At 33.8% G+C, this 13,084-nt stretch overlaps 1 protein-coding gene across 1 annotated transcript in view; it reads left to right on the plus strand.

Annotated features, from left to right (window-relative positions):
• Positions 1–13,084, plus strand: part of LRRIQ3 (leucine rich repeats and IQ motif containing 3) — a 198,427-nt gene that overhangs the window by 70,361 nt on the left and 114,982 nt on the right. Inside the window, exon 4 of the mRNA XM_061186447.1 lies at positions 12,709–12,865. Within this exon, the coding sequence (XP_061042430.1) occupies positions 12,709–12,865 (157 nt within the window). The remainder of the gene's footprint in view (positions 1–12,708; positions 12,866–13,084) is intronic.

Genomic DNA, 13,084 nt, shown 5'->3' on the forward strand with positions numbered 1-13,084 from the left:
GCCACAACTAGAGAGAAGCCCACGCACTGCAATGAAGAGCCCATGTGCCACAATGAAAGATCCCATATGCCTCAATGAAGATCCTGTGTGCTGCAACTAAGACCCCACACAGCCAAAAAAAGACAAAAAATATAACAAAAAAGAATGTGTCAGGATAAATCAGAAAACGTTAACATATAAAGAGCTTATATAAATAGTAGGACAAAGAAAAACAACTCAGATTAAAAAAAATGGGCAGAAGATGTGAACAGACAGCTCATAAAAGAAATATGTTACCAACATAAATATGAAAAGATTATTAATCTCATTAATAGTCAAAGATATGCAAATTAAAGAAACAATGAGATACGATTTTTTTCCTAACAGATTGACAAAGGTTAAAAATTTTTCATAATGTTTCTTATGAGGATTTAAGGATGAACCTAACATTGACAGATCATAATCACCCAAAGTCCATATGGTACATACTTGGTGTTGTACATTGTATATATTTAGACAAATGTATAATAACATGTATCTATCATTATGGTGTCATACAGAGTATTTTCTCTGCCCTAAAAATCATCTCTGTTCCGCCTGTTCATTGTCCCTGCCCCCTTCCCCATGATGGTTAATTTTATGTCTCAATTTGGCTAGACTATGATGCCCAGTTGTTTGGTTAGACACTGGTCTAGATTTTGCTGTAAAGGTATTTTTTAGATGTGATTAACAGTTAAATAAGTAGACTTTGAGTGATGATTACCATTCATGTTGTGGATGGGTTTCATCTAGTTAGTTGAAGCCCTTAAGAACAAAGACTGCAATTTCCAGGTGAAGCATTTTGTTTCTAGACTGCAAGGTAGAAACCCTGCCTGAATTTCCAGCCTGCAGATTCTGGACTCAAGACTGCAGCATCGGCTCTTCCCTGAATTTCCAGCCTGCTGACCTGCTTTACAGATTTTAGAGTTGTCAGCTCCCATTATTGCACGGACCAATTCCTTAAAATCTCTCTCTCTCTTTGCCGTATATTTGTTCTGTTTCTCTGTTGAATTTTGACTAATGCACTCTCACATCAGCAATAACACTTCTTGAAATTTCTACTTGAAAGATAAAGTGTGTGTGTGTATGTGTGTGTGAGAGAGAGGGAGGGAGATGGGAGAGGAGAGAGTTGTGAGGGGCAAGCTGGGAGAGAGATTGTGTTATTTGTATTAAAAAAAACCCTAGAAAAACTTATGTATCCTTTGTTGAAAGTTTATGATTCAGAGATAGTATAAAATACTCTACAGTTGTTAAAAGTAACATTAGTTCTAAAATCTATTTAACAGAGATTTCAGTGATTATTAAGAGAAAAGCAAGTTACAAAGAAATATATATAGCAAAATCCAGTGTTTATAAAAAGCAAGGGCAAAAGTTTGTATCCATGTGAGGAAGGGAAAAATGTACAACCAAATGTGTAGATGGGTGTTGGGCAATGGTGTGTAAGGAGAAGGAATGGTAAAGACTGATAATCTGTGTTTGTGTGTGTATTTCTTTAAATGTATATATATGTATATAATTTTTACAAAAATGATAGTATTTATACCTCTTATTATCTAACATGCTTGTTTTTATTTTCTGTAGTGTTAAATGTTATTGTATAAGAATTTTTAATAGCTGGATGTATTCTTTTAAATGGATATATTCTACTTAGGTGAGCTTTCCTGTTGGACATTAATGTTGTTTTTATTTTCTCCAAATTATAAAAATTATAGGGATAAAAAGCCATAAACATATATTTATGCATATTCATTATTATGTACTTAGAAGCAATTTCTGGAATTTTAATTGGCATATAAATGGATATATAAATTTCTATTTTTATCATTTTATTACTAGTAGTAGTAATCATCATACTATGTAATATTAATATTATGAATATAATAGCTGTTACTGTATTACTTCTGCTAGTAATATGACTATTGCTAATAAGTATAATAAAGAAGACCTTATTAAAATTTGCTTCATACTTTCTAGATGGGAATCTTATCATTAAGTAAAGTTTATTTAATGTAATGAGCCACATGGGTGAATGTGGTTGGAGGAAGTATTTAAAGGCTGTGTCAACTACTAATATTTCTATGCATACATTTAACATCTATCTATATTTTTTCTCTCAACCACTATAAAAGTTATCTGGAAAATTATAATCATTTATCATTGCTCCTGTATTAACTTCTCTTTATAACATCATCTTTTGAGATATAAGTGTTCTAAAGATGATGACTATTTTTGTTTTACTGACTATAATGATTATTTTTTAATAATTTGATATACCTGATGAAGCCAGGTAACTAACAGCAAACTATAAGAGGTCAAACTTAACTTTTAAACAATCATCCTATAATTTTATTATTAATAATACCTGTGTTGAATTATAAATTAGTAATTAATCTAATAATTTGTGTCGTTATTTAATCCCATAGAAAAGAATCACAATTTCTTTTCCTAACATTTCTTCTGGATCTTTGTTCAGTGGGGAGGAGCATTGGATCTGGTGAATATATGTCTTCATTTTAGAAACTATTTATGGGGCCTTATGTTAGCTTTCTAGTCATCAGGTTTCAAGTCATTATAGTATTCCTTAATATATGATTCCAATTTTCCAGAGTTATAAAAGGACAGAGTGAATCATGTAAGTGGAATCACTCAGTATTTGTCTTTCTGTGACCAGTTTATTTTCTTAACATAATGTCCTCAAGATTCATCCATGTTGCTGCATATTGCAAAATTTGCTTCTTTTTTAAGCCTAAATAATATTCTATTTTAGGCATATGTCACATTTTATTTATCCATTCTGCTGTTGATGGGCATTTAAGTGTTTCCACACCTGCTCAGGGAGACACTGAGAGCTAGACGTTTTGTCTACTTGCTCTGTGCTGAACTGGGAGCAAGGGATATGGTGACTGCCAACCCAGATCTCCATCTCTATTCTCACTAGTCCCCAGGAAGCTAGGTTATGCCAGGTCTTATCAGCACTTGACTATTAGCAAGTCAGAAGCCAGTACTTTGGGCAGCCCCAAGAAAAATTGTGGCATTGTAGGCAACTGTGGTTTCTGTCGACTTACTCAGTGGTGAGCCAGGGGAAAGGAATTATGGCATCTACCAACCCAAGCATCTGTCTCCATTCTCCTCCAGATGGCTAGACTGTGTCAGACTATCAAAGCTCCGAGAATGGCAAGAGAGAAGCCAACCCTTTGAAGGTGTCCCCCAGAAAAGTTGGGGACACTGGACATGTGAACTAGCTCTTTCCCTCCCCTCGAAGAAGCTGGGAGCTAGGAGTTCTCTTCTTGATCATATTGTGCAGTGCCAGGGGTAGGGATACTGAAGAAAGGATGTCCTGAATCTCCCTACTTGCTTTGGTGAGCCTAGTTTCATATTCACCAGGATGCATGAGCCTTTCAATCAGCTTGTGGATTTCTCACAATAGGAATTTGTCCCTGAATTGTTGCTGAATTGGTGTGTTTGTTGGGGGGATGTGGGGGCCCAGGGCTTCTTCCTTGTCATCTTGCTGACTCATTATGCATTTTAAATGTTTGAGACTTGCTTTTTCTTATCCTTTTTATTGTTATTTACTTTGATTCCTCTACTCTTTTAGAACATTCTTACTTATTTTAATGTCTGTTTCAAGGTTTAAATTTTGGTGGGGGCGGGGTCACAGATTCCTTTGAAAATCTGATGAAAGTTATAGGCATTATTTCCAGTGTAATCTATACATGCATACTCAAATAAAATGTGCTTACAATTTCACTGGGTTCATGACCTCCAAGTTAAACTCTGGCATATACCATAACTTTTTTATTTTCACATTTTAACCTTTAATCTTAGAAAATTAGAGTCAATGTGAATACTTCTGTGGACAACCACCCACCCCAAGTTTCCTTGACTTCTTAAGATCTAGACCGTCTCACACTGTCCAAGAAGAATCTTGATGGATTAATGAACCCATATGTCAGAGGCAAACCTAAGTTTTACAACCAACCCACATTTTTTTAAACACGTGAACTATTTTCTATTTTCTAATGAGAGTTTTTAATTTTTAAGGAGACCAGATGATTCAGGTTCTCTGGCCAGTAGTCAATAAGAAGACAGTTCCTAATTGGAAAATTACTTAGAGATCCTCAAGTAAAATTAAAATGGAATAGAAATATTAAGCAAATATTTTTGAGCTGAAATAAGTGATCTCTTTAAAACTTACTTTTTAAGATTTTTCCCTTATAATTCATATTATAAGGAAAAAGAGAATCTACTGCCAAGAATTTCCTCCAATGTAAGTTCTATAAGACCAGGAACTCTGGAATTTTATAACATATTCCCAGAGTCTAGAGCAGTGCATTTTGAATAAGTGTTTGAGCAATAAATGAAAGAGTAAATGAATAAATAACTCTGATGAAAAGGGAACTGTGTTTTAATATTAACAGGTTGTGGAAATGATTTTTACCTCTTCTCAATCTATGGATCTACCTCATGTCATTATAAAAATAAGTCATTAAATAAGAAAATTTTTTTAAAAAGAAAAATGTATTAAGTAAAATTATATGTAAAATAGGAACCATGTAAATTTAATAATCTAAGAGATCAAAAATATAAGATAATTTAAGATAAACCTAAATATTAACATCATTCACAGATGTGTCTCTTTTTGTTCCTTTCATACTCCTATACTACTTTTGTTGTATTGAGTAAATATTGTATAGTGTAACATTTAAATTTCTTTCATGATGTTTTAATTGTATAATTTTAGTTATTTTCTTGGTGTTTTTTCTAGGGCTTAGAATATACATCTGAACTTATTTATTTCAGGTATATAGTGACAAGTCTAGTGAGATATAAAAATGTTACTTCTGTATATGTTTATCACCTCTTCCAACTTTTTGTGCTATTAATGTTATACATATTACATATATATATGTTACAAACCCAAAAGTATATTATTATAATTATCACTTTATAAAGTGTTATGTCTTTTAAAGGAGCTAAGGCAAAAAAGAAGAACAAGTATATATTCATTGAGTTTGTTACATTGACAGTACTATTTATCATATTTCTAGTTCTTTTCATTTTTTCCTGTGGATTTAAATTACCATCTAGTATTATTTTATTACTCAAAAACAGCTTTGCTTCCACCTACTGTCTTGTGCTATTATTGTCAAATACATTACATTTATACGTGTTTTAGACAAAAATACAATTATCTAAATATTATATTATACAATTGTTTTTTAAATTAGTTAAGAGAAGAAACGAGTAGAAATTTGAATTTATATTGTTTATAATTACACAATTTTTTACCAGCACTCTTTATTTTTTTTGTGGATTTAAATTACTGTTTGAGGTCACTTGCTTTCGACCTGAAGAACTTCCTTTAGTATTTCTTATAAGGCATGTCTGGGGTTTAGATATAATTTTGAGTTGGTGCTTTTTTGTGGGGGGGTGGTTTGGATATATGTTCAGAAGTGAAATTGCTGAGTCATGTCGTAGTTCTGCTTTTAATTTTTTGAGGATTCTTCATACTGTTCTTTATAGTGGCTATATCAGTTTACAATCCCACCAACAGTGCACAAGGCTTCCTTCCCTTCTGCATCCTTGGCAGCATTTGTTGTCTGTTGTCTTTTTGATGATGGCCATTCTAACAGGTATGAGTTGATACTGCACTGTGGTTTTGATTTGCATTTCCCTGATGATTAGTGATGTTAAGCATCTTTTCTTGTGTCTGTTGGCCATGTGGAATTCTTCTTTGGAAAAATATCTGTTCAGGTCTTTTACCCATTTTTAAATTGGATTATTCATTTTTTTGTTTGTTTTTGAGTTCTATGAGTTCTTTATATATTTTGGATATTAACCCCTTATCAGATATATGGCTTACAAATATTTTTTCACATTCTGTAGCTTGTCTTTTCATCTTGTTGCTTATTTCTTTTGCTGTGCAGAAGCTTTTTAATTTGATGTAATTCCACTTGTTTACTTTTGATTTTGTTGCTTGTACTACAGGTGTCATATCCAAAAACTCATTGCCAAGAACCATGCCAATGACTTTTTTCCTATGTCTACTTCCAAGGAGTTTCATGGTTTCATGTCTTACATTTAAGTCTTTAATCCATTTTGAGTTAATTTTTGTGTATGCTGTAAGATAGTGGAGCAGTTTCATTCTTTTGCATGTTGCTGTTTTGTTTTCTCAATGCTGTTTATTGAAGAGACTGTTCTTTTCCCATTGTTGATTCTTGGCTCCTTTGTCATAAATTAATTGACCCATATATGCACTGTTTTATTTCTGTGCTTCTTATTCTGTTTCATTGATATATGGGCTTGTTTTTATGTCAATACAATACTGTTTTAATTACTATAACTTTGTAGTATAGTTTGAAATCAGGGAGTGTAATGCCTCCAGTGTTGTTCTTCTTTCTCAGGATTGCTTTGGCTATTTTGGGTATATAGTGGCTCCATATAAATATTAGGATTTTTTACTACTTCTATGAAAAATGCCATTGGAATCTTGATAGGGATTTCATTGAATCTGTAGATGGCTTCTGGATGTATTGACATTTTAACAATATTCATTTTCCCAATCTATGAACATGGGATACTTTTCTATTTATTTGTGTCTTCAATTTCTTTCATTAATATTTTGTTGTTTTCAGAGTAGAAATCTTTCACCTCCTTAGTTAAGTTTAGTCCTGATATTTTATTGTTTTTGATGCCATTTTAAATGGGATTTTTTTCTCTGTTTCTTTTCCATATAGTCGATAGTGGTAGAAACATTACTGATTTTTGAGTGTTAATTTTGTATCCTACAGTTGTACTGACTTTTTCAATTATATCTAACAGTTTTTTTAATGGAGTCTTTAAGATTTTCTGTATATAAAATCATGTCATCTGCAAATAGAGATAATTTTACTTCTTTTCCTACATTTTCCTATGTTTTCTTTTATTTCTTTTCTCTCATTTTCTTGCCTGATTGCTCTGGCAAAGACTTCAAGTTCTATGTTGAATTGGAGTGGTGAGAGTGAGCACCCTTGTCTTACTCCTGATTCTAGAGGAAAATATTTCAGCTTTTCATGATTGAGTATGATGATAGCTGAGTGCTTATTATATATGGCCTTTATTGTGTTATATTCCTTCTATACCTAATTTGTTGAGAGTTTTTATCATGAACAGAAGTTGAATTTTGTCAAATGCTTTTTCTGCATCTCGAGATGATCATATGATTTTTTTCTTTCATTCTATTTATGTGATGGATCACATTTATTTGCATATGTTGAAACTTCTTTGCATCCCATGTATAAATCCCACTTGATCATTGTGAAGGATCTTTAACTGTGCTGCTAAATTCAGTTTGCTAATGTTTTATTGAGACTTTTTGCACCTATATTCAACAGGGATTGAATTGTAGTTTTCTTTTCTGTTAGTGTCCTTACCTGGCTTTGGTATCAGAGTAATGCTGGCCTCATAAAATGAGTCTGGGAGTGTTTCCTCCTCTTTGATTTTTTGGGAGAGTTTAAGAATAATTGGTGCTAATTCTTTAAATGTTTGGTAAAATTCACCAGTGAAGCCACCTGGTCCTGGGCTTCTCTTCATTGGGAGACTTTTTATTACTGATTTGATCTCCTTATTGGTAATTGGTCTATTCAGACTTTCTGTTTATTCCTAATTTGTTTTCAGTAGTGGTGTTTCTAATAATTTTTCAATTTCTTCTAAGTTGTCCAGTTTGTTGGCATATAGTTGTTCAGAATGATCTCTTATGATCTGTCATGTCTCTGTGGTATAAATTGTAATGTCTCATTTTTCATTTACAATTTTGTCAATTTGGGTCATTTCTCTTTTTTTTTTTCCCTTAGTCTAGCTAAAGCTTTGTAATTTTGTTTATCTTTTCAAAGAACCAACTTTTAGGTTGGTTACATTTTCTATTGTTTTCCTGTTCTCTATTTCATATATTTCCTCTCTAATCTTTATTATTTTCTTCCTTCTTCTAACTTTGGGATCATTTTATTCTTCTTTTTCTACTTTTTCTGCTAACTTTGGTCTCAATTTGTTCTACTTTTTCTATAGATAGGACTTGTTTTTTAATTCAGTCAGCTATCTTATGTCTTTTGATTGGAGCATTTAGTCCATTGACATCTAAAGTAACTATTGATAGGTATGTACTTATTGCCATTTTATCACTTATTGATAAGTATGTACTTATTGCCATTTTATCACTTATTTTCTGGTTGCTTTTGTAGTTCTTCTCTGTTGTTTTCTTCTTCTATTAGTTTCTTCCCTGTGAATTGATGATTTTCTTTAATTGAATGCTGTGTTTCTTTCTAGTTTTTGTGTATCTATTGTAGGTTTTTGATTTATGGTTGCCAAGAGGTTCATATATGTTGACCTGTAACTATATCTATTTGTTTTAAATGGGTAGTCCATTAAATTCAAACACATTCTAAAATATCTACACTTTTTCCTCCCCTCCCACACATATTGTTTTTGATGTCATATATTACATCTTCATGTGTATCCTTTACTGATTATTGTAGTGATAGTTGATTTTACAATTTTTTGTTTTTAAATATTTGTACTAGCTTATTTAAGTGGTTGATTTTCATCCTTTACTTTAACTAGTGGGATTTTTCCTTTATAGATTCTTTCTTCTTGTTATAGCCTTTTCTTTTCCACTTAGAAAAGATTCTTTAACATTTCTTTTAGGGTAGGTTTAGTATTAATGAACTCTTTTTGTTTTTGCTTGTCTGAGAAGTTATCTTTCCAATTCTAAATGATAATCATGCTGGGTAGTGTGTCCTAGGTTGCAGTTTTTCCCTTTCAGCATTTTGAATATATCATGCTACTCCCTTCTGGCCTGTAATTTTTCTGCATAAAAATCAGCTGATAGCCTTATGAGGCTATCAGCTGATTTTTGAGGGTTCCCTTGTATATGACATTTTGTTTTCGTCTTGCCACCTTTAGAATTCTCTCTTTAACTTTTGTCATTTTAATTATAATATGTCCTGGTGTAGGTCTGTTTGGGTTCATCTTGTTTGGGACCTTCTGTGCTTACTGTACCTGGATATCTATTTCCTTCTTCATGTTTGGGAAGTTTTCAGTCATAATTTCATCAAATACATTTTCAACCCTCTTCTCTCTTTTTCTCAGATCCCTATAATGCAAATGTTGGTTTTTCTTTTAGTTTGTTTTTCATTTCAGTTACTGTATTCTCCAGTTCTGATTGGTTCTTTTTTTATAATTCTAGTTCCTTGTTAAAATTTGCACTTTATTAATCTATAATTTTCTCTAATTCATTTAGCATTCTTATTACTAATGCTTTGAACTCTTTATCTGGTAAATTATTTCTTTCTGTTTCATTGGTTGTTTTTCAGGGGTTTTCTCTTGCCTTTTCAATTGAAACAAAATTCCTCTATCTTCTCATTTTGCTTAACTTTCTCTGTCTCTATGAAATTAGGTGAAACAGTAACTTATTGCAGTCCTGAAAGAATGTCCTTGTGTGGAAGCATTTCTCTACAGTCTGTGTGTGCCCAGTGGCCTTGATGGGAGAGCTAGATCTGACAATACTAGTCACATCTTTCCTCAAGGTGTGCTTGCAGCTATCACCTTAGTAGGAGGTGGGGCTGGAGAAGGAGTGGCTAGGTCCAGAGCTGTGTGTGAGCTGGGGCTTTTCCTCTGCTCAGTGGCTGTCACCACCCTGTTGGGGGAGGGGGCATGTCCCAAGCTGCTGGAGCAGAAGCCCTGGGGGTCATGTTCAAGCCGGCTCTGTCTGTTCCCATTAAATGTTTGCTCTTCCCACTCCCAGCACCGGCACTCTCACCTCAGAGGGAAGCAATGATGGTGCAAGAGTGGCTAGCATGTGGGCTTGGTGTGGGTTGGGGCACAAGCTCTGGTGGTCCGGCCTTGGCAGGCACCTGGACTGCTTCCAATGCACTGCCTGTGTGAGCACCAGTAATGGTTACCCCTGCTCCGCTCAGTTGCTGCTTTGTGTCTGAGTGTCCTTTGTCCCTCAGCCACAGAGCCCTCTCCCCAGTGTGGAGCTGCATCATGAGTGATCACTTTCCTTAGGTTGGTACACAAGCCAGGGCGGTTCCAGGAAATCAGCCAGCCACCCTGCATTCTCAATCCACCCCCTCTGCGCTGTTTCGGGAGCAAGGGAGTTTGTGCATACTCCTCACAAGCAGGCTTCCCACAGCCCTGCTGTTAGTCCCACCGGCCCTGGAACCAGACAAGTGGGCTTGCCTTCCCAGTGTCGGACCCCAGGGCTGGGGTGCTCAATATGTGGCTCGAACTGCTCATTCCCCAGGGAGGGTCTCCACCTGTGTAGTATCTCTTTTCCTCTGAGTCTCCTCCCAGGGGCACAGGTCCTGACCTGATCACATCTCTTCCTTCCTACCTGATTCTGTGGGGATCTTTCTCACAGCTTTGGTTGTACAGGAATATTTCTTCCAGTCTCTGCTTACTTTTCAGTGAGGATTGTTCCACATGTAGATGTATTTTTGATGTGTTCGTTGGGGGGAGGTTATTTCCACATCCTCCTACTTCACCATCTTGATCTTCTCTGATCTCAAAGCCACTCTTCTGCTTAAAACTCTGCAATGACTGTCCATCCCAGTGACCTTCCTGTTCTTCAAACATGCCAAGTGTGTTCTTGCCTCCCTAAGCATACTTCCACCTGGCCTTTTGTACTTGTCATTTGCTTTACTAGAATGTTTTTCTGAGATTCTCACTATAACTTGTTTCCTCTTAGCAATACTATCCCAATCCAGCCTATGTGAAAAGCAATTCACTTATTATATATTTAGTGTTTTATTTCTGTATTATCTAACTCTGCTTATTAGAGAATATAACATTCATGGTATTACAGACTTTCTTCTCTTCACAGAGCACATAATGGTCATTTTCAAAATACTACTTTTTCCTTGAAAATCCATTCTTCTCTTTTCTTTTAGCAGTTGGGTAACTACTAGAGATTTTGTTAACCAATTTTACTTGCAGCTAAGTATGTTCATCTGACTATATTTTTGTTAGATTTGTAAGTGAACAGAATTAATGACCACAACTGCTGCTTCAAATAATTAAATGGTAATTGTACCCCCTTTGTTTTCATGCCTTTCCCTTCCCGTGGGCTGGAATGCATTAGTCATGTGGGTTAACGACAGTGTCTTTGAGTATGGTGAGGCAAGATTGAATTATTTTATGGAGCAGCGCTGCTCCACCAGTGTAGACTGCATGTGAGAAAAGTAAAATTCTGTCTTATTCGAACCATTATAAGTTTTATTCTCTTAATATATTTCACCCTAACTAATTTGTAGATCATCAGTGAAAATATTTGAATGAAGGAATGAATAGATGGAGCCCACTTTAAAAATCTGAGAAATGGAAAAATTGCTTTCCTTGGTCAATTTTGTTTTGCTTTTGCTATTTAATAATAATGGTAACAGTAAACTTCCTACCTGTTTCATCATTTTAATTCAAATGATTTTGCTCTTTCATCACATCTAATGAATATTATTGGTTTTTGGTAATCTGTCTCCATGATATTGAAGTAGTTTACTTTGATATCCTCTCTTACAAAAAATTTAAAATAAAGATTGGCTGCTGAATTTTATCCAATGCCTTTCTGCATCCATTTATATACTCTTATATTTTTCTCTTCATTAAATTATTTATGTAATGAGCTTTGTAATACTTGGTCATAGTCTTATTATTCTTTGCTTGCATTGCTGGATTCTTTTTATTAGTATTTAGAATTTTTGCATCTGTATTCAAAGATTATATTGGTATATGGTTTTCTTCTTATTGCCTTATTGGACTGAGTAGGACTTTGAGTACAGTGTTGAATAGATTGGGTGAGAGATGTTATCCTTCCCTTGTTTTTGATCTTACAGAGCTAACATTTAGTATTTTACTATTGTGATATTAGTTTGTTGATGCCATTTATCTACTAATATTTTGAATACATTAGGTTAAATAAAACATAATACAGTCATCGCTTGCTATCTGCAAGAGATTGGTTCCAGGACCTGCTGCAGATACCAAAATCTGTAGATGCTCTAGTCCTTTACACTTGTCCCTGTGTACTTGCGGGTTCCACAGTGTGGTGGATTCAACCAATCACAGATAGTATAGTACTATTTTTATTGAAAAAAATTCATATAAAAGTGAACTCATGCAGTTCACACTTGTGTTGTTCAAGGGTCAAATGTATTAAAATTAATCTCACCTATTTCTTTTTACTTTTTTTTAGTGTGGCTAATAGAAAATTTTAAGTTATTTTATGGCATACATTATATTCTCTTGGACAGTACTGCTGTAAAGTAGTTTTCCTAGGTGGAAATAAGAAGTTATTTCTTCACTGGAGAAGAAAGATAAAAAGAGTTTATATTGGTTAACATATTTCTATAGATAATTTAGTCATGTTATGTTCTCTCTGATATTATATTATAAAACGCATAGCCAGATGTAGTTACAGAATTGTTTGTTCATTCATGTCCCCAGAGATTTCTCAGCACTCATTCATCCCTTGATGAATGTTGATGAGCCAGCCCTAATGCCTAGTTTTATATAGTAATAATATGAAAACAAATATTACATTGTTTACCACTATGTTTTCTAAGATGTAAGTGAACTCATAAGTAGTATTCTTTCTTTTTTTTTTTTGCAAAAAAACTAAATGACAGTTCTCCCTCCCCCCCTCCCCCCCGTTATATTCAGCCACTTGTTCTTGTATAAAAAACATCAGGAAAAAACTATTAGTGAAAGTGAAAAAAAATGGATTTACAAACACAAAGAATTTGAAGATAAGCTCTTTAAGGATCTCTTTTTTCAGCCTGGAACCAATATAACAGAAAAGCTTGCATGTTGGAAACATGTAAGTATAATTATTTTATTACTTTTCTTTGAAATATTTTTAAGACACTATAGTTATAGTTTATATTGCATTAGTAATAATTTCTTTAATCTCTTTTAAATATCTTCTATTTTCTTGTTAATATTATGCTTGAGATTTTCTTGATGTGATAAAAGTCATATAATGTAGTATAAATGTAATTTTTGTGGTGTATTAATCACTCTTAATAGAACCATTTTA

Source organism: Eubalaena glacialis, chromosome 3 (genome assembly GCF_028564815.1).
Source record: "Eubalaena glacialis isolate mEubGla1 chromosome 3, mEubGla1.1.hap2.+ XY, whole genome shotgun sequence".
Classification (NCBI taxonomy): domain Eukaryota; kingdom Metazoa; phylum Chordata; class Mammalia; order Artiodactyla; family Balaenidae; genus Eubalaena; species Eubalaena glacialis.